The 19,668-nt window shown below is 55.1% G+C and overlaps 7 protein-coding genes across 7 annotated transcripts; 3 read left to right on the top strand and 4 right to left on the bottom strand.

The window, feature by feature from the left end:
• Positions 1-154: 154 nt before the first annotated feature.
• Positions 155-3,630, bottom strand: BAUCODRAFT_137709 (glycoside hydrolase family 31 protein). Its single transcript, XM_007676587.1, has 2 exons — positions 3,104-3,630; positions 155-3,047 (listed from the first exon to the last, which is right to left on the bottom strand). Exons 1-2 carry the CDS (start codon positions 3,360-3,362, stop codon positions 256-258), a joined length of 3,051 nt encoding a protein of 1,016 aa, XP_007674777.1. The 5' UTR covers positions 3,363-3,630; the 3' UTR covers positions 155-255.
• A 320-nt stretch (positions 3,631-3,950) lies between these two features.
• Positions 3,951-6,162, bottom strand: BAUCODRAFT_573912 (uncharacterized protein; the record flags this gene model as incomplete). The annotated part of the gene is made up of 9 exons (XM_007676586.1): positions 5,813-6,162; positions 5,675-5,760; positions 5,562-5,622; positions 5,362-5,500; positions 4,873-5,269; positions 4,448-4,736; positions 4,243-4,391; positions 4,081-4,160; positions 3,951-4,036 (listed from the first exon to the last, which is right to left on the bottom strand). Exons 1-9 carry the CDS (start codon positions 5,891-5,893, stop codon positions 3,951-3,953), a joined length of 1,368 nt encoding a protein of 455 aa, XP_007674776.1. The 5' UTR covers positions 5,894-6,162.
• A 461-nt stretch (positions 6,163-6,623) lies between these two features.
• On the top strand, positions 6,624-9,630 carry BAUCODRAFT_31880 (uncharacterized protein). Its single transcript, XM_007676169.1, has 2 exons — positions 6,624-9,348; positions 9,403-9,630. The coding sequence occupies exons 1-2, from the start codon at positions 6,897-6,899 to the stop codon at positions 9,429-9,431; spliced, it is 2,481 nt and encodes an 826-aa protein (XP_007674359.1). The 5' UTR covers positions 6,624-6,896; the 3' UTR covers positions 9,432-9,630.
• Positions 9,631-9,967: 337 nt separating this feature from the next.
• Positions 9,968-13,883, top strand: BAUCODRAFT_146481 (uncharacterized protein; the record flags this gene model as incomplete). The annotated part of the gene is made up of 6 exons (XM_007676585.1): positions 9,968-10,358; positions 10,412-10,652; positions 10,712-11,017; positions 11,615-11,738; positions 11,798-13,798; positions 13,860-13,883. The coding sequence occupies 6 exons, from the start codon at positions 9,968-9,970 to the stop codon at positions 13,881-13,883; spliced, it is 3,087 nt and encodes a 1,028-aa protein (XP_007674775.1).
• A 189-nt stretch (positions 13,884-14,072) lies between these two features.
• BAUCODRAFT_406342 (uncharacterized protein) lies at positions 14,073-14,789 on the bottom strand. Its single transcript, XM_007676584.1, has one exon. The coding sequence runs from the start codon at positions 14,632-14,634 to the stop codon at positions 14,326-14,328; it is 309 nt and encodes a 102-aa protein (XP_007674774.1). The 5' UTR covers positions 14,635-14,789; the 3' UTR covers positions 14,073-14,325.
• A 1,939-nt stretch (positions 14,790-16,728) lies between these two features.
• Positions 16,729-17,382, top strand: BAUCODRAFT_57635 (uncharacterized protein; the record flags this gene model as incomplete). Its single annotated transcript, XM_007676369.1, has 1 exon — positions 16,729-17,382. A coding segment is annotated over one exon (654 nt), but the record flags the coding sequence as incomplete, so codon positions are not given.
• Positions 17,383-18,154: 772 nt separating this feature from the next.
• BAUCODRAFT_146479 (uncharacterized protein) lies at positions 18,155-19,501 on the bottom strand (the record flags this gene model as incomplete). The annotated part of the gene is made up of 3 exons (XM_007676583.1): positions 18,155-18,837; positions 18,905-19,338; positions 19,392-19,501. 3 exons carry the CDS (start codon positions 19,499-19,501, stop codon positions 18,155-18,157), a joined length of 1,227 nt encoding a protein of 408 aa, XP_007674773.1.
• Between the last annotated feature and the right edge of the window lie 167 nt (positions 19,502-19,668).

The raw sequence follows: 19,668 nt of genomic DNA, 5'->3' as shown, positions 1-19,668 counted from the left end.
GATAATGCGGGGTTCACATGCAGGAACAAATTACGCTAGAGGTCAGGCATGGGTGGGACGAATGGGCGGCGGCCCGGCGGGCCATCAAGCAGGCCGTGACGGAAGCCTGCAATGAAAGTGAGCCCGGCAGGACTCAGATGATGACCGAACAGTTGGCGATGTAAGATTATTCCATTCAGTCTACCTAGGGTTTTAGCCTTTTGCTCGTCAAGTCATAAGCTCATCATGAAGCACAGACGCAGTAACATCTTCTCCTCAGCTAACCTGAATGCTGCGCGGGCCCGTCAGAGGTATATTCGTCGTCTGCATCTTCGATTTCTGCGACGTAACCACGTTACTGCTCGTGTTTGCATTGGAGCTGCTTGGGCCGCCCAGGACCGTAATGCTGCTGATGGATACATTCGTCTGGTAGCCAAAGCTACCACCGATCACCAAGCTGTCACGGCTGTACGTAAACGTGATGTAGCTCGTAGCTGTTTGCACGAGGCTATTGCCGTCGTCGAGGTACAGAGCCCCGGAAGCGGTTCCGTTCTGAGACGGTGCGATGACGATGCTGAAATCTTGATTCCTAAGCTCGGTGGTGGTGTTGGTGGATTTTGCGCGGAGGGCGACAATGCTGCCACCTTTGTAGTAGAGTGGGATCGTGGTGTAAGGCACGTTGTCAAGTGTGACCATGCTACCAGTCCCTTGGACCTGCTCATGCGTGTAGAAGTCGTAGAAGACATCATTTGGCATGTAGATTTCCGCTGTTGTGCTGTTCTCATCAGTCACAGGTGCGACCATGATGGCTGGGCCAAAAAAGTATTGGTATTGCAGTGCATTTGTATTCCCGTCCTCCGGGTAGACGAAGAACATTGGCTGTACAGATGGCGTACCAGTCTGATTCTGCTCGTAGAAGGCAGTGTAGAAGTAGTCGAGGAGCTGGTAACGTGTAGCAATGGCGTTGCGAGCGGCTTCGGCGACGAGCGGCCAGCGGTAGAACTCGTGTGGTAGAGCGCCCTGCTCGCCGTGGTTGCGATAGAACGGGGAGAAAGCGCCAAGAGTCGCCCAACGAGCGCAGAGCAGTTCGTTCGTGTTGCCTGCATAGCCACAGACATCGCTGCCGACCATAGGCAGCTGGAACAGCGCACCAAACTCCAGCAGCTCGGCGATCGAGATGAGATAGTGCGACCAATCCGCCGCATTGTCGCCAAGCCAGTGGCCAACCTGTCTGCCTGATCCAGCAAATGTTGAGCGTGTAATAACCATAGGCCTTACGGTGGGTCGACGACTAAGCATCGCCAGACGCGAGGCCTCGGACATCATGGCACCGTAGAGATTGTGCGTATCGTACTCCACCCAGCCTCCATAATGCACGAGGTCGGTATCGAGCGTCTTATTGCTGAGACTGCCGGCGACATTATTGATCGTGTACTCTGGATCGATCAGATTACGTCCTGGTAAACCGGTCTCGGTACCAGAAGCTTGCCTTGCTACCACAGGCGCGCCGTGTGCAACCGGAGTAGCATCACGCTTAAACATCTTCGAAGAGCCAGGCGGAGAAGTTGTGGTGATGGTGTCGTTCGTAGATTGCGTGGAATTGCACCCTCCGGTGGTAAGGGTCCGGTTGGAAGCCTCGAAGATGTAGGTTCCGCCCGGCTCAGCCCGCAGGTACTGGTAGGTAACAACAGTATTGGCCGGCATGTCAATGGTAGCACTCCAAATTGGATAGTTCGCAGTACCCAAGCCCACGGCATTCATGGTATCGTCGCCGCTACCGATGGTAACCGCGGAGCCAAACACAGCAATGTTCTCACCAAAGAATGTGCTAGCATTGACGTTGAATGTCACTTCGGCCTTGCATTGAGGCTGGAAGTCGGCTGGGAAGCCGGGTATTGGCCTCGGAGCACCCAATCTGACTGCTGGTGGCCGTGGCGGATCTCCCATGCTCGCAGCTTGCCCTTCCGGGTCGGCGCAAGGATACACGCAGAAGTTCGAAGCCTCATTCATGTCGATCCACAATGCATCAATATCCACGCCCGTAGTTGGATCGAAGAAAGAGTCGAACTGACCGTCCCAGTAGCCTTGAGTGCCTGGAGCGAACCAATCTGGGAAGGCCGTCACACCAGGCCAGACCACACCTTTGTACACGGATCCGTTGCCTACCGTGAGGAAGGCATTGGCACTAACACCGTCGTTGAAGGCTGGGTAGTCCTGGTACGCAACGGCCGGATCGACCATAACAATGTAGTGCTGCTGATGGGTGTGCAAATAGGTGACGAGCTGCTGCACGAGGTCGAGCGGGAATCGGTCAGGGTCTAGAGTGAAGACGCGACGCAGATACATGTAATCGATATCTGTCCACATCGTCTCAAGCGGAATGCCAGCCTGGGAATAGTTTGCAACCACCTCAGCAACCTCGTAGACGTCCTGCATGCCATACCGGCATTGGTGGAAGCCGAAGCCCCAATACGGCATCATGGCCGACTTCCCAACCACTTCGGAGTATTGCTGAGCTACTTGCACTGGCGATGGGCCGCTCATGAAGTAGAAGTCGAGGATGCCACCGATGGTATTGTACTCCAGGTATTGTCCGTTTGTGTTGTCTATGACAATATTCATGCCATTTGAGTTGAGCAGGAAGACCCCATGTGTACCATTGGCGCCACGATGGTCAAAGTAGACAGGGTGATCACCATATAGATTAGTGCCAGGCGGAACCTCGTACGCATCGCGGTTCCAGATGGTCCTCGTGTAGTTGGTCGTATTGAGCATGAACGGGTCGGTGTGCTCACCGAGACCGTACAAGCTCGGGTTCTCTGGTAGGTTGGTACGCAGACGAAGATATTGCGACTCAAAGACAAGGCTAGCGGCTGAGGTGTCGAAAAGGACCTCTCCATTGCTGCGCCGAGTTACCGTGAAGCTGAAAGGATTGTTTTTGTGCCTGAAGATGAGATCTGAGCTGGACTGGCTACAGCCAGAAGACGAAGCCGGGCGCTCGAAAACTGAAGAAGGCACTTGGTAGACTTGATTTGCAGCGTCCTGTATCTTGACGTGAAGTCGCTGGTCTACATGCTCGGTGAGTATTGGGGATCCGACATGTGACTTGTGCAGTCGGCCTTACCTGTCTGGTACTCAACCGTCAAGGTCAGGTCTGTAAGATCCGTGCCGTAGGCGTTGCACGCAGTGCCAGCCAAGGTAAGCGTTGCAGTCAAGCCATTCTCTGTGTGCTGGATGTGGCTCGCTTTGTAGCCAGGACAGGCTGCTAAGACTGAGGTGCTGTTGCTGCCCTGACGTTCAAGCAGCGCAGGCACTGGATTCGCGGCTGAGAAGGATGCTATAGTGAGTGTAGCGAGCAGCAAGCGCTTGACGAGCGCAGCCATCTTGAGGGTGAAGGTGAGAAGTGGCAGTGCAATGAAGTGGGAGAGAAGGAGGAGAAGCAGTGCGGTCAAAGCAAGGAAGAGTCACTCTTTGGTGGATGAGGTTGACGAGATCCACTTTCACTTCTACCGTTCACTCACCGTCGGATTTTCTGGTAAACAAGCCCTCACGATCGTCTGACTTCTCCACGTTCACGGGCACATTCACCTGCGGCTAAAGCAGGCCCGGCGAAGAAACTGTACTGTATGCGTCTCGGATCGTCGTTGCGAGTGGAGCTGCAGGCACCCCCGCAGTCTGTGCAAGGCGGAGAATCTGTGTGACGATGCTCATGAAGCTGCAGGTCGCAGTCGTTCGGCAAGTCATTTCCGATCATGCGTACAGCAGATTATTTGAGGGGAGGATATCACCCAAGTGGAGCCGAGGAGAAGAAATGCCTCGGAAACAAGCTTGAGCTAACAGAAGGATGAAGCCGCAATCGCGTCGTCCTATTCCGGCTAGACACTAAACTCGAGTGAGTAAGCGATTGAGAAGGATAACGTACATATAGCGCTGTAAACGAAGCCTGCCCAGGTGCCTTTGTCGCCAGCTGCTCAATGCGGATGCGTATGCTCCGAGTGGTTGTGCGCATCTCCTTCAGGCTCGTCCCAATCTGGGACTCCGTCATCAAACATATGAACTGCCCAGGCTTCTCATCACGTAGCCTTTTCGAGCTGCCGCCACTAGATTTGTTCATGCCCTTCTGCCACTCCGCCCATTCTTCATCGTTCAAAAGGTACTCATCCAAGACTGCCTCAATCGCACTGGTCTCCAGCATTTCGCCATGAACACAAGCTCCTCCCTACTGTCACCCCATTCCCCGCCGCTCTCGAGATCATGCTCCACCATGGCATATCAATATCGGCATTGCCGCTTTCCCACTCGGACCGCGAGATCGTGCAGAACCATGGCCGACCTCCGGCGAGCGTCGGCATTGCGCCTGCCCGCGACCACTCCCCTGCACGGTCCGGGCGGTTGGCAAGCCAGTATTCGCCCTTGGAGTGGAAGAGGCGCGCAAAATGGGGTCGGCACGCTTGTTGGCAAGGATTACGGCAGCTTCCGGAACGTCCAATGGATCCTTTTTCATCTCAACGTCGTTAACTGGGCAGATGCTTGTGGCGCTGCTTGAGGCTGCTTTGTCTTCGTCGTCGTCTTCTTCGTCATCAACCTCCACCCAATCTCCCATCTCGTCGTCCTCGCCCTCCGCTTCTGGCCCGTCTTTTTCATCATCGACTTTCACAAGCGGATGCTGCAGAATGGACTTGTCGTGCAGAAGCGCGAACAATCGTTGGGAATGGAACCTCCTGTGTCGCACGTAGACAAAGCTGCGGACATTGTATCTGCAAAACCGCCACCACTGGCCGAAGCTTAAACAGAGACAGCAGGAAAGCTCACTCTTCGGTCTCAGGCTTAGGCGCGAGAGTCTTCTAGCCCTGTATTTCCCTCAGCGTCATAGCAAGGAGATCCTGTAGCCACCCATAGCCCATCTGCGTGCGTTCGACATCAAACATGCCGGTATTGAGTATCGCCTTTACGTCGATTATTCCGTACGATGACTGCAGAACATTGGCGCGATGGTTCATTTTCGTGACCAAATCGATAAAACGGGACAATGTCTTCGCGTCAACATCAACGTTGTTCATGACAATAACGTCCGCGAACTCGATTTGGTCTACCATCAAATCCGAGACGGTACGCTCGTCCTCCGCCGTCACATCGTCTCGCCGAAAGGACAACACGTCCGTTGTCTCGAAGTCGAGGAACATGGTGAAGAGATCGATGACTGTGCATGTAATTTCAAGCCGAGTGAACTTGTCCAACGCTCCGACATCCTTCGCACGCTTTAGTGTCGCTAAGATGCTTTTGTCGAGACCTACCGCGTCGCCACGCAGACGTCAGCAGGAGACCCTTGAGCTCATTTCATGCTACGCAAGTGAGAGGTAGACCGAATTTGTCACTACTCACCGTCTCGACCCTCACCCATGGCAGCGATCTGATCCGCAAGCCGCTTATCGAACGTTTCGGCGACCTGCTCAGGCTCGCTGATGCCGCTGCTCTCAACGATGACATAGTCGAACGTTGCTAGCTCTAACAAGCGCACGAGCTCTTCCAGAAGGTCGTCTCGAAGGCGTGCAGCAGATGCCCCCATTCTGAAGCGCAATCACTTTCGCTTGGGTCTTGGTGAGGCGATGCGTGTTGCAGATAAGAGAAGCGTCGCCATCGATGCTGCTGATATCAGCATGAATCTCCGGGATCGAGAAGATTAGCGAAGACTTGCGCTCCAATGTCATTTAGGACGACGGCGATCCTGAGTCCATGATTGCGTCGGAGAAGGTGTTGGAGCAGAGTAGTCCTGCCACTTCCCTAGCAGGTCGTCAGCTTGCCGCCTTCATAAAGCGACAAGCTCATAGCGTACCAGAAACACAGATAGCAGAGTGACGGGCAGCACTTTCTTTGGATGTGTAGGCTCATCGTTCACGTGCTCAGTCGCTGCCATCGTTCCTCATCCTATACTGTAGGCTCGTGCTCGTGTTGGAAGCTACTTCCCACAAGCGAATACTCATTGACTCCTTGGATTTGTTTCTTCAGTGTGCACGAAAAGCCGGCACTTTGGTGGTCCATATCAGCGCCCAGCATAACGGGCGTGTCAGGATTCTCTGTCTCTTGCTTGGGCATCATCTACTGACGATATAAGGGAGAAAGAGAGAAGTGAGATAGACTGGCGCTTGTGCTTTCGTGCTTCAAGCAGCGAAGAGGTTGGTTAAGCGGCTCAACCTACGATGAGCATTTACTCCCATCACATGCATCATGGTATAAAGAGCTGTTGCTGCATATACGTCTAATGCATCAGTAGTTACGATAGCTTTGGCATCACCAGATGTTGCTCTGGGGTCAAGCAACGGAAACCCAGAAGGCTGCCTTGTTGATGGTGTTGGAATTAGGCCTGCGAGCTGCATCCAGACGACTAACCCATAGGCATTATGCGAGCATTACTTGCCTTTGTTATGAACACAAGCTAGCTTGAGATGGAAGGCACGCTTGAGCATGTGACAAGCGGTGGCCATGTTAATGCTTCAGTGAGATTGCTTGTGGTTGTACAGGGTGGCAGAGAACACGTAGACTAAATCTCTCTGTTTCCAGCCGCTTCTCGCCGAGGATTATCAAAGCGTAAGCGGGTGTTTTGAGTGGCTGCTTCGGTTGCGTCACGAATACCTGCCTAGCAGCGGCGCCGGCCCGTGCGTTCAGGTACGTTCACCTTCGGAGAACGATTGCTGATGCACACAACACCCAACACTCCTCAAGCATCTCCCATACCAACTTGCACATCTTTTCGCTTCCTCCACGCGCTGCTTCGTCGTCGCTAGACCTTCAGCCAGGAGGTTGTTCTTACCCTCGCTCACTCAAGACACCGGAGGCGCCACAGTCTCGAGTGAGATCACACGAGCAACAATCTTCGCCTCATCCATCATCCACCCCTACACATCAACACAACCATCAAGATGTCTGCAGAGCCAGACCATACCGCCGACAAGAAGAAGGTGAAGCTCGAGCATGACCCGAGCGGTGCCGAAAGGCGCGAGCCTCATGAAGAGGAGACCGCCACCGCCATCCTGAGAAAGAAGAAGAAGCCGAATAGCTTGATCGTCACTGACGCCACTACGGATGACAACTCCATCATCGCCCTCTCCAACAACACGATGGAGACGCTGCAGCTATTCCGCGGCGATACCGTGCTAGTCAAGGGCAAGAAGCGGAAGGATACCGTGCTCATCGTGCTTGCTGATGACGATCTCGAGGACGGGTCAGCACGCATGAACCGTGTAGTGAGGCACAACCTGCGCGTGAAGCTGGGCGACGTGGTCACGGTCAACCCTTGTCCGGACATCAAGTACGCCAAGCGCATTGCGGTGCTGCCTATGGCCGACACCATCGAAGGTCTCACCGGCTCACTCTTCGACGTTTTCCTTGCTCCCTACTTCCGCGAGGCGTACCGTCCGTTGAGGCAAGGCGACCTGTTCACATGCAGAGCTGCGATGAGAACAGTGGAGTTCAAAGTCGTCGAGATCGACCCGCCGGAGTATGGCATCGTCGCGCAGGATACTGTCATCCACTGCGAAGGCGACCCAATCCAGCGCGAGGACGAAGAGGGTAATCTCAACGAAGTCGGCTACGACGACATCGGTGGCTGCAGGAAGCAAATGGCGCAGGTCCGTGAGCTGGTAGAGCTGCCACTCAGGCATCCGCAACTCTTCAAGTCCATCGGTATCAAGCCACCGCGCGGTATCCTCATGTTCGGTCCTCCGGGTACCGGCAAAACTCTCATGGCCCGTGCCGTCGCCAACGAGACCGGTGCGTTCTTCTTCCTTATCAACGGACCGGAGATCATGTCGAAGATGGCTGGTGAGTCTGAGAGCAATCTGAGGAAAGCGTTCGAAGAGGCGGAGAAGAACAGCCCGGCTATCATCTTCATCGACGAGATCGACTCGATAGCGCCAAAGCGTGACAAGACCAACGGCGAGGTTGAGCGTCGTGTCGTGTCGCAGCTCCTCACCCTCATGGACGGCATGAAGGCGCGCGCAAACGTCGTGGTCATGGCCGCCACCAACCGTCCGAACTCCATCGATCCGGCCCTGCGTCGCTTCGGCCGCTTCGACCGTGAAGTGGACATCGGCATCCCGGACCCGACTGGCCGTCTCGAGATTCTCCAGATCCATACCAAGAACATGAAACTTGGCGACGATGTTGACCTTGAGCAAATCGCTTCTGAGACTCACGGCTACGTCGGTTCCGATATCGCGTCGCTGTGTTCCGAAGCCGCCATGCAGCAGATTCGTGAGAAGATGGATCTTATCGACCTGGACGAGGACACGATCGATGCTGAGGTGCTTGACAGCCTTGGTGTCACGCAGGAGAACTTCCGCTTCGCCCTGGGCGTTTCCAACCCATCTGCGCTACGCGAGGTTGCGGTTGTGGAGGTGCCGAACGTTCGGTGGGAGGACATTGGTGGCCTGGAAGACGTGAAGCGCGAGCTCATCGAGTCCGTGCAATACCCGGTCGACCACCCGGAGAAGTTCCTCAAGTTCGGTCTAAGCCCGTCTCGTGGTGTGCTCTTCTACGGCCCACCAGGTACGGGTAAGACATTGCTCGCCAAGGCGGTGGCAAACGAGTGCGCTGCCAACTTCATCTCCGTCAAGGGTCCTGAGCTGCTTTCCATGTGGTTCGGTGAGTCTGAGAGCAATATCCGCGACATCTTCGACAAGGCGCGTGCGGCTGCTCCTTGTGTGGTCTTCCTCGACGAGTTGGACTCCATCGCCAAGTCTCGTGGCGGCTCTGTTGGTGACGCTGGCGGTGCCTCTGATCGTGTCGTCAACCAACTTTTGACGGAAATGGATGGCATGACCAGCAAGAAGAACGTCTTCGTCATCGGCGCCACCAACCGTCCGGAGCAGCTCGATAATGCACTCTGCCGTCCAGGTCGTCTGGACACTCTCGTCTACGTCCCTCTCCCCGACCAAGCCGGCCGCGAGGGCATCCTCAAGGCGCAGCTCCGCAAGACTCCCGTCGCTCCAGATGTCGACCTCGCCTACATCGCCAGCAAGACGCACGGCTTCTCCGGTGCGGATCTGGGCTTCATCACCCAGCGTGCTGTCAAGCTCGCCATTAAGGAGAGCATCGGCATCGCCATTGAGAAGGAGAAGCAGCGCGAGGCTGCCGCCGGCGACGACACCAAGATGGATGAGGATGTCGATGAGGAGGATCCAGTGCCGGAGTTGACGAAGAGGCATTTTGAGGAGGCGATGAGCATGGCTCGTCGCTCCGTCACCGACACGGAGATCAGGCGGTACGAGGCATTTGCGCAGAGCATGAAGAACTCGGCCGGTGGTAGCGCTTTCTTCCGCTTCCCGGAGGGCGGGGAGAACGGTGCTGGTCAGCAGGAGCAGAATGGGAATGGTATGTCTACTCGTTGTCGTGATGCGGTCGAGCCTGTGCTAACAGATGCTACAGGTGCCGGCGAGGAGGATCTCTACGACTAGGAATCTAACGCACAGAAGAGACTAGCCCATTTTGCGCTGGGGCGACGGTAGGTATACACGGTCACTGGACCGAGTACGAGCATACGGGAGGTAGCAAGAACGGTTTCGGCGTCCGCTGCGGTGCAATAGATTGTGTTTCCGATAACTTGTCGCCGCCGCTTAAGCGATGCACGGTGGGCTAGTAATGTACCATCACACTCGACCCCTATCTCCACTATTTTCATCAATGCCCGCTAGCCGTATCGCTCGCTGTTCTTCTTTACACTTAGCATACAGGGCACGTGAGACGGTGAGGATTTCGCGTTGATCGATCTACGTCTCTCCACATCTCCGCATCTGCGGGGACGAAGGCCTGGACTTTGGACCGCTTCTGGGTTGGTGACGGGAATAATGTCGACCACTACTTGCGAAGTGATGAAGTGTGGTGGTATAAAAGGCACCATCATGTAATAGACAGGCGGAGGTAGGCGTTCACCATCTTTCGATCACACAGCTTCCCAGTGCATAGAATCCCAAACAGCATCCGCATATTCACGATGTTCTCCTCCACCCTCCCACCAATTATAACGTGGGACTACCAATTCGCTCCCAACGCGCAGAAGTCGCGCAACTACCTCCATGCCACCGACACACCCTTCAAGATCTGCGAGCAGCCGTTCGTCCTACCTCGACCCATCCTTGAAGATTTAGGTGTGACCTACCGTAGAGTTCCGGTCATCAGTATCGGCAAGGACGTCTTCTGTGACAACACCTGCTTTATTGATGCCATGCAGATGTTGTTGGAGAAGCAAGGGAAAGGGTTGAAGAGGAGTAAGCATGATCGGGCGTATGAACAGTGGGGTTATCGCAGCTTTTGGGTGTGTTTGGCCTGTGTACCTGCGAGTTTGATATCGAAGGATCTCGCGAAGGATAGGGCGAATCTATTTCGTAGGTTAACCGACCAACAACCTGGGACGGACAAGGACGCTGACGGTATCCAGCTGTCTTCGCGCGCGAAGATTTTGGGACGCTCAAGCAGAATGGTCTGTCCGAGCTGCGGTCGCTGTTGACCACGGCGGAGAATGAGTTTTTGGGAGACGGAAAGGGACCCTTTATCGACGGCGCGGAGTGTGGGTTGGCGGATGTCCATGCCATGTGGATGATTAAGTGGGCATTGCATACCATTAGCGTGGCGAAGGAGCCTGGCTTTGACGAGCAGGCCTTCCCAAAGGTGCACAGATGGTAGTTGATGCGCACCCATTGCACAGGTTGGATAAGATCATGCTGATGCGTCTGTACAGGTGTAATGCCTTGCCCATCCACGACGACGAAATCCAGAAAGACCAGTTCGTTAGCGCGGAAGAAGCGACGAAGCAGATCTTGGCTTGCGAGTACGCATGTCCAGACGTTGGCGTAGATGCTGCGGATCCGCTTCAGCTCAAGGAAGGCGAGGGGGTGGCTGTTGAGATGACAGATGCGACGCCTGGCTATTTCCCGCAGAAGGGTGCTTTGGTCGGTTTGAGCAGGTCAAGGATCGTTGTGCAGCTGGAGAATGGCCTAAGGGTGCATTTCCCCAGGGTGGGCTACCATGTGAGAAGGCAGAGCGAGTATACGAATGTTAAGAATGGGACGAATGGGCATGCTTAGTGTTCGACTACGGATTCGTTGGCTGGGCGTTGTAACGGCCATTGTTATACCTGGTTGGGTAGCATGCGTCAGCTTGTAGATTCTTGGTTCCTGTTAGCCGTGTACCATTGATGCACAGTGGAACCTTGCTGTAATATCATATCATGCAGATGCAGATGGGGCGCATGGTGGTAAGAGAGATGGGCTGCGCACAATCAATGCTGAACAGCCGCAAGCGCAGGCGCTAAGGGGGCGCCAACAACGGCCGCTGATTTGTTCAGGCGACGGTGACGGGCCGCTGCCATGGCGAACCCTGGCGCCGGCGGGAAGCACCAAGCCGCCGCCCACCTCAATAGCGCTGCTCTTCTGCTCGCAGCCATGGCCTTCACCAAGTCCTCCGTATTGAGACCTGGGCCTTCACGCGGACAAACAAGGCTCCACGCAGTCTCAGCGAAGGAACCAATCCATCCCGCGCATGCAACGAGGCGACACTCTGCTTGACACAGCTACCCGAAACGCTTGGCTGCATATTCCGGTCGCTTGTGAAACAACTACCACGCCCAACTTTGCACCCCCAGACGCCGTGTCCCTCCAGCGAGGGTCACGGCATACGTCGTCATCCTGGCGTCTGCACAACCCACCTTCGACCAGGCGTACGGCAGCAGCTCTGGCGGCGCCGGTAAAGGCTCATGGTTGAGCCGGGTAAGGCTCCCCCAGCACTCCGTCTTCTTGGCGCATGGGTGACTGATGGCAGCATGTAGGTATCACACAGAGCAAGCCACATCCCGAACCGTCCTCTTCCTTTGCGCACACCAGGCAGCGCTGGGAGTGTGGCGAGCAGTGGCTTTCCGTCCAGCGGAAACAGATCCCATGAGCGTCTCCCGGTACTGCACAAGACATCGAGCTATCCTGCCAGCCCAACGAGTCCTGCCAGTCCCACTGAGACGGAGTTTGCAAGCACTCCGATCGATGCGAGCTTCAGCGAGAGACTAGAGGCACTCCCGCCAGAACGGCCACCACCTGCGAGGCCATCCGCGAGTGACAGAGCAGGACTGCCAAGTCAGAGGAGTAGGAGTGGAACGGCTACTCAGGTTGAAGCTCTCCCACGGAAGAAGTCCCAAAAGATGAACAAATACGCGCGGCAAGCAGGCGATGATAGCTATGACAGCGAAGGCGCGGAAGCAGATGATGAGTTCGAGCGTACAGTCTTCTCGCCAACGATGCCTACGCAGTTTGATGATCACGACACGGACCATCCTTCGGAGTCGGAGGATGAGCATGAGTCGGTGGATGGCGATGACACCCCGACCACGCAGGCCTGGACTGAGAGAGAAGGTAGAAGTCCGACGGGCATTGTCACGCAGTGGACGGAGGAGCAAGTGGCGGACTACATCGCTTCGCTGTCCCCGGCACTGAAGCCGTACGGACAAGCGTTTGCGGATGAAGGGGTCAATGGCGAGGCACTTGTGGCGCTACATCACGACGAGCTGCGGGAGCTGGGCGTGGTGAGTGTCGGGCACCGCTTGACCATCCTTAAGGCTGTCTACGAGTCTAAGATCCGGTCTGGCGTCAAGATCGAAGAAGGCGACTACGTACCGCTGTCTGCGGAAGGAGACAGGAGCGATTTCACCGCTACCCAGGACGATATTGCTCGAGTGATTGAATCGATCAGGCTGCGAGATCAGCGGATTCTAGCAACGGAGGCCGAGTTGAAGGCGCTCAAGCAGGATCTGGATCGTGTCATCGAAGACAACCGGAAGCTACGGGAGGAGACGCTACCCATCATGCGGCTGGTGAAAGATCAGCGAACGCCTTTACCGGATCCCGTGGGGGGCACAATACCTTCTCCACGAGATATCGAAGTCCCAAAGCTGAACGAGAATCTTGCGCCCGTACCTCAGAGCAAAGGCAGCTCGCTCAGCCGGAAATTCTCCACTAAGAAGCTATTCTTGGGCGGCGCACCGAAGCAGCCTTCACCCACTCATCCACCGCAGTCACATACGCCGCAGCCAAGAGAAGTACGCGATGACCCAGGCGGCACGCACTTAGAAGCCTCCGCAGCGGCTATGGCAGCGAGCACCCATCTCACTGCGAGCATGACGAGCCAGACATCACCGAGCAGTTTGCACACGCAACAGCTCAGCCCCACGAGTCCGGCGTATAGCACGCAAGCGCCATCATCCGGCGGATCTTACCATCCACCCAGTTCAGCGGCCGCTCGATCATTTCCCCGAGATCCGGCTCCGATACGCCATGCTTACGCGCATCAAGATGACTCTGGCACGGGATACTCTACGAGTAGTCAGTGGTCGAACGCTAGTACCATCGTAGCTGACCGAGAGCCACCCGCCTCAGCCCGCCCTTTGCGAAGACAAGTGCCCACTCCAAGCCCGAGAGACGACGAGGCGCCGCAGACTGCGCCATTACCGCGGGACCGAGACCGAGAGCGAGAGCGAGACCGAGACCGCGGCAACCCAGATAACCCGGTGGAGATCTTCAAGTCATTCAGAGTCGGCATTGAAGACCCTTGCCGTGTCGTGCTGCCTGTGGCACTCAAACGGTACAATATCACCGATGATTGGAGGCAATACGCCCTGTACATTGTGCACGGCGACCAGGAGCGCTGTCTTGGACTCGAAGAGAAGCCCCTTCTCCTCTTTAAGCAATTGGACAAGGAAGGCCGGAAACCGATGTTCATGCTGCGACGGCATGCGAGTCCGCAGGAAGGCTGGAGTGGGATGGCTAGTCATAGTCAGGAAAAGGTATGTCCGCTTGATGACTGAAGCAGTCACGTCTTGAGCATGTCGCTGATGTGTATGACAGTCTATACCCGGCGGTGTGCTGTAGTACAGCATCTCGCACGAGATTAGGCGTATGCTTGCCGAGTTGCCTGGCGATGACATGATGTGCAGAGTGTGCAACGGAACCAAGAGACGGCGGCGACACCGCGCGCGGAAGGAGTCTATGACTCACGATCAGAGATGCTGAGACGACATGACACAAACAGAGCCTATATCTGAGAAGCTGCATTGCTGAAAATGCCGACACTGCGAATATGGACATGAGACACTGCAGATATTTTGGGGCCAATTACCACCATACGTGCGCATGCCATATACCTGACAGCATTGAGCTCTCCTGTTGGGAGTCTCCTCTCTAAAACCTATACGGTGCCGCCGCCGAAGATGCGTAAGGTCATCACTGTGATCACCATCACCACTGGGCTCTGCTGCTGTGACGCATGGCTTGATACTACCGAATCTGTCGAGGCTGAAAACGACAAGTATTATCAAGATGGCGGCAACAGCGCTACTAGCTCATCACAATGCTCTTCGTTCACAGCGACCTCGTGAAGCCCGCTCACTAGCAGCAGAAGATGCACCCCACGTGGGTATGTTGCTTCGTACCTTAGCCCATCGATATTCGCCGCTACATGGCAGGAATGTGGATAGGGAACATCGCAAGCCTGGAGCTCCATACCATACCTGCGGTTTCCTGGATGCTTATGCATAGGTAGTCTCATATTTCCGAACGATATTCCTCCTTCAAGTTGCACTATCGGCGGCGCAGTGCTGAAGTTGCATTGGTGGTTCAGCATGCCGTATATCAGTTTAAGCTATTGTGGCATGACTTGGCCGTTGCGTCCTTATTGTACTGCTAGGATGAATGGAGGACACCACGCAAACAGCCATCACGGCTCAGAAGCATAGGTGCTGCAGTGGAGGTAACACGTGGAGAGGAAAGCTGAAACTTCGGGATGATTCCACGAGCCTTGTGGACGCTGTCTCACTCCCACGGCGTTGAAGCACTGACAGGCTACATGTAAGGTTCCGATGCACTTCTTCCCCCATACGAGCATAGAGGAGCTTGCTTCGAAGCAGCGGGACTTAGCTTGAGATCATGGATCGATGCAAGAATACATTGCTGCTGCGAACTCCCCTCTTGACATTGAACAATTCTCATCCCACAAGATTCAATACTTCACATGGACACGCGCGGTAGATCAGGTGATTTGCACTCATGTGAAGCTTGGGAATTATCTAACTAGGCTTGATTGGCCTTGTCTCTCCGTAGCCAATAGCACTTGCGTTATGCAGAAAGCTGATACTTCCGGCGGGTTTCACTTCTGCCGGGGACAGTCGAGCGGCTTCTGGAAGGCTTCCGGGCTGTGCAATGCACACCAAACCCTTCCTGCTCTTTCATCCGACGAGATTGCGGCTATGGGGATTCATTTGCCCACGAAATGACGATCCCGGCTATCCAGACTGCGGGCGTGCGTGAGAATGATGGCTGGCAAATGCTATGTACTGCATATGGTCCGAAGGCGAAATGAAGCTTCGCTTGCATACCTCAGGGCTGGCAAATCGCCACCACGTAACGTGCAGCATCATGCGCAGCAGAAGCGTTGTCAAGCAGTGGCGAAGACGGTGTCGCGCATGCTGGTATGTCTCATGGACTCGTGAGCATTTCTGTATGTAAGCCCGGCGCCACCGACTGCATTGTTCTGGTGAAGGAAACACCACACCAAACCATGAGACTCTCAATCTGACGGCAAGCGGCACAAGGCGTGGGCAACAAGGCACACATACCAGAGACTCTTTACGGCTAGAGTCTAGCTCCGCAAGAGGTCCTTTGTTCTGAAGCCGGGGCGCCCATCGAGACCTTGCAGCACGCGCAGAGAGTGGCACGGCTCGCTGCAGTTTCAATAGTCGCGGGGTCACCTTTGGGCAAAGTATCGAGCCAGATTGCTCAACGAAGCTCGAGTTCTGCGACGAGGAAGCCGTTCGTTGGCAGACGACGCTTATTGAACTGCGGTAAGTGGCTCCTAGACTCGTCTGAGATGTCCTCTAACAGCGCGTGTGGCAGCGTTTCGAGATCCTTGCAAGGCGGTACCGCGCATTAGCTTGGAGGGGTTTATTCGGCCGTGCTTTCGGCTTCAGCCAATTAACGGCGCTGGGCCGCACGCATTCGAAGAAAGTGAAGCAGCAGGCGACGACCTTACCTTGCTCCACGAAGGGGTGCAAGGCAATAAGTATAGGCTCGCCCACCTTAACATACTGTCTCGATCCATCACCGTCAACACCCACATCGGCGACCAACTCTCTGGAGAGCAACAAGTCTGTCACAATCCTCACCCTTGAACGACATCTGCATATTAGCTTTCTGCAGCCGACCCTGCATCTGGAAACAACTCATAAGCCTGTGACCGCCTCCAAACACCCAGACAATACTACGTGTCGCACTTCTCGCAGGCCGAGATCACTGTGCACCGACAACCATCTTTACTGCTGCTTTCCATCGTTCCAACAGCTCAAGAGCTACACCGTCTCTTTACGAAGCCTCGACATCGGGCATATCGAGCATACTAGATCACGAAATTCGTTAATCACAAGCATCTTGCCACCGCTATTGTCGGCTAATCCTTATTGTCTGTACGACCTATTCTTCAGCTGTCCGAATCTACTATTGCAAGCTCCATTGTCCGGCTATTCACCTTTACACAGTTCGCAAAGTGTCCTGCTATTGTCACGGTGACAATACGACACACTTGATCGACATCCAAGCCCTTCGTACAACCACTTGTCTGGAACATTTGCACGTTCTTCAACTATCAACACCACACCGACGTCTACATCCAACAATCTTATCAGTCATGGCTTACTGCGTTGCTACTCCAACCCAGAATGCAGCAGCACTGGACTACTTTATCTACATGCCTGTCTCCCAGGAGATGGTCTCCTACCTCGCACTCAAGGCATCACAAGTCATACGCTGCGAAGGCCAACCGGAGCTAGACAAGAACCTCCTGCCTACGCCTCCGACTACGCCACCGCAGCATGCCGCTGGCAACTACTTCGAGCCGCAGCTACCATCATTGGAGCTGTTCATCACAGCTCTCATCGACCGATCACACGTTCAAGTGCCAACGCTCATGTCATCCTTGGTCTACCTCAGCAGGCTGCAGCAAAGACTGCCGCCTGTGGCCAAAGGCATGAAGTGCACAGCTCACCGCATCTTCCTGGCCTCCCTCATCCTAGCAGCGAAGAATCTGAACGACTCTTCACCGAAGAACAAGCATTGGGCACGCTACACCGCGGTTCAGGGCTACGACAACTTCGGCTTCAGCTTGACCGAAGTCAACCTCATGGAAAAGCAGCTTCTGGGCTTGCTTGACTTCGATCTGAGAATCACCGAAGAAGACCTTTACTGCCACTTCGAGCCGTTCCTTGCCCCAATCCGGCTATGGCAGGCACGGCAGGCGGAGAAGCAGCGCATGCGCGAGGAGATGGCCGCCCTCGAGCAGCAACGGCAGGTGGAGCTTGCTGTCGAGCAGCAACGGCGGACCGCAATGGAAGCTGCGCGGTATCATGAGTCGCCGCGGTCATACGTCGATCAGTACGCCTACCGCGCGGCTTACTACGCCGCATCGTGTAGCGGGTCCTCTCGTGCACCGTCTCGGACACCCTCGCTGTCACCGCCTACCCGCAGTCAATCCTCCGCATCACAGTCCTCGGCTGAGTCGTATGCCTCCTCGGTGTCACCAGTCAGCGTTAGCTCGTCATATGTTGACCCGATCTGCGAAGACGCGCCGGTACACATTCAGCAGTATGACAGCCACGCCATGCCCTTGGTCGTCCGCATCCAACCTTCACTGGCGAAGCATCCCATGGCATTGCCATCGCTGCCGCTTGAGACTGCAGGCGAGCAGGCTTATAAGAAGCAGAAGACGAGCAACATTTTCAGCCGCTTCCTGCCCACTATGAACCGTTCGCAGTTGCCTACCGGCTACTAAAGGTTTCTCTTCCGGATCAGCTCGATGCTTGATAGGCGTTCATTACATATTACCATAATACGGCGGATGGCGAAGGGGCGCCGCAGCATAGACTTGGGCATGGCGATGAAATCATGAGTCAATGACGTGCTTGGGCTGGCTTCAGCATGTCTTGGGAGCATTATACCACGGCATGGCGGCGGCGTCGGAGGGTTGGCTTGGTGCCTGTTGAGCGATGGCTTCGGCGGGCGACGTAGCTCTCAGTGGCACATAGTCGTCTATAGCTGGCTTCTCTCACGAAGGGTCGCAAAACGTGCGATATCCGCACCAATTACTTTCTCCCTTTTCACGGTGGTGTAGGTATATTATGCTGCTCATCGTCCCACTTGTACTGATCTTTGTCCTCGTCCTTACCCGGCATCATAATCTCCTTCGTCAGCACCGCACGCACGTGCGAGATGAAAACGAAGAACCACATCGTCACCAGCACGATTGCCATGGCGCTCGCTACCCACATGATTCCCTGGCTGCCAAGCTGCCTTCCAATATTGCCCGTACAGATCGTGAAGCCGACGTTAGGGAAGACGAAAGCCCACCAAACCAGGTGAAACTTCGTACTTTTCGTCGCAGCGAGTACGCTTACAATAGCCAGAGCAATGAACCAGAAACTTAAGGACCACAGTACGATCGCCATGAACAGCGCCACTGTCTGCAGTATCTCTATCGCCATAGGTCGGGTGGCGAAGTAGCCATATCCCGAGGGCAGAGCGTTAGCCATCCCGATGAAGGCGAGGCCTGTGAAGGAGGGCGGACCCACGGCAATGAACATGCCTGGCCGCAGGTTCGAGGCTGGAAGGCCATATTGCATCAGTCTGGTCAGGTAGATTGGGTACATGATCATACTGACCATTAAACCTAGACCTTGGAATGTCACGCCCGCGACTATGATTGAGAGGCGTGCAGATGGTGGTTGGTTAGCGGCGATCAGGCTGGCGAGGGTTCCGGTGAGCATGACGGGGAAGATGGGTACTATGAAGGGAGCAAAGCGTCAGTACTTCATTACCACAGAATTGAGTCGGACTGATAATATACGTACATATCCAAGCGGGCGTCATACTTTGGATCGTCAGCCTCTTCGGCGCTGTGAAGAGGTACCAATACTGCATCACCGCCAGGCAGAACGTGACAGCCATATAGAGCCAGAACAACACCCTCAGCGTTACAACCAGCCAGGGTCCGGAAGCCGGTACGCCGTACTCCTGGATGCAGGCCAGGATATTGAGCACGGCCAGGAAAGCCGTCGGTACGAACAGAGCTTCCGTTGGGTGGAGTAAGGACTTCTGTAGGGAGCCGGGGGCCAAAGTGAAGCGAGCAATGATGCCAGCGACAAGGCAAACGAAGATGACAAGGTCGAAGATGTAGAAGATCTTGCCGATTGTGGTCAGGCCAGTGAAACGGTGCGGTGTCGAGGCGAGGAGGAGGGCAATGCCGCCTGTGGACATCGGGAGGGTGAACCATGCCCATGTGAAGCTGCAACAGCGTCAACGTCTGCAAGTTTCCATGAGTACTGCATGCCAACGTACTGCTTGAAACGCTCTCGGAGCGAGACATTCTGCGGTGATGGCAATTGGTGAGCTTTCTCCTCGTCACCATCTACATCAGCCGGGTTGCGACGTCTGAACGGCAGCTCCATATCATGTCTGCCCGGCCGAGGCCATAAAGTCTTCAATTGAGACAAGATTCATCACATAGGTGGGTATGCAGTAATGAATATTCAAGACGTTGAAGGAAGGTTCGACCATGACGTTGTGGCAATCGCGTCGAGCCAACACGGCGACACAAAATCATAGAGCTAGCTAT

Source organism: Baudoinia panamericana (genome assembly GCF_000338955.1).
Source record: "Baudoinia panamericana UAMH 10762 unplaced genomic scaffold BAUCOscaffold_4, whole genome shotgun sequence".
NCBI classification, from domain to species: Eukaryota; Fungi; Ascomycota; class Dothideomycetes; order Mycosphaerellales; family Teratosphaeriaceae; genus Baudoinia; species Baudoinia panamericana.
This window is presented reverse-complemented; position numbering and strand designations above follow the sequence as displayed.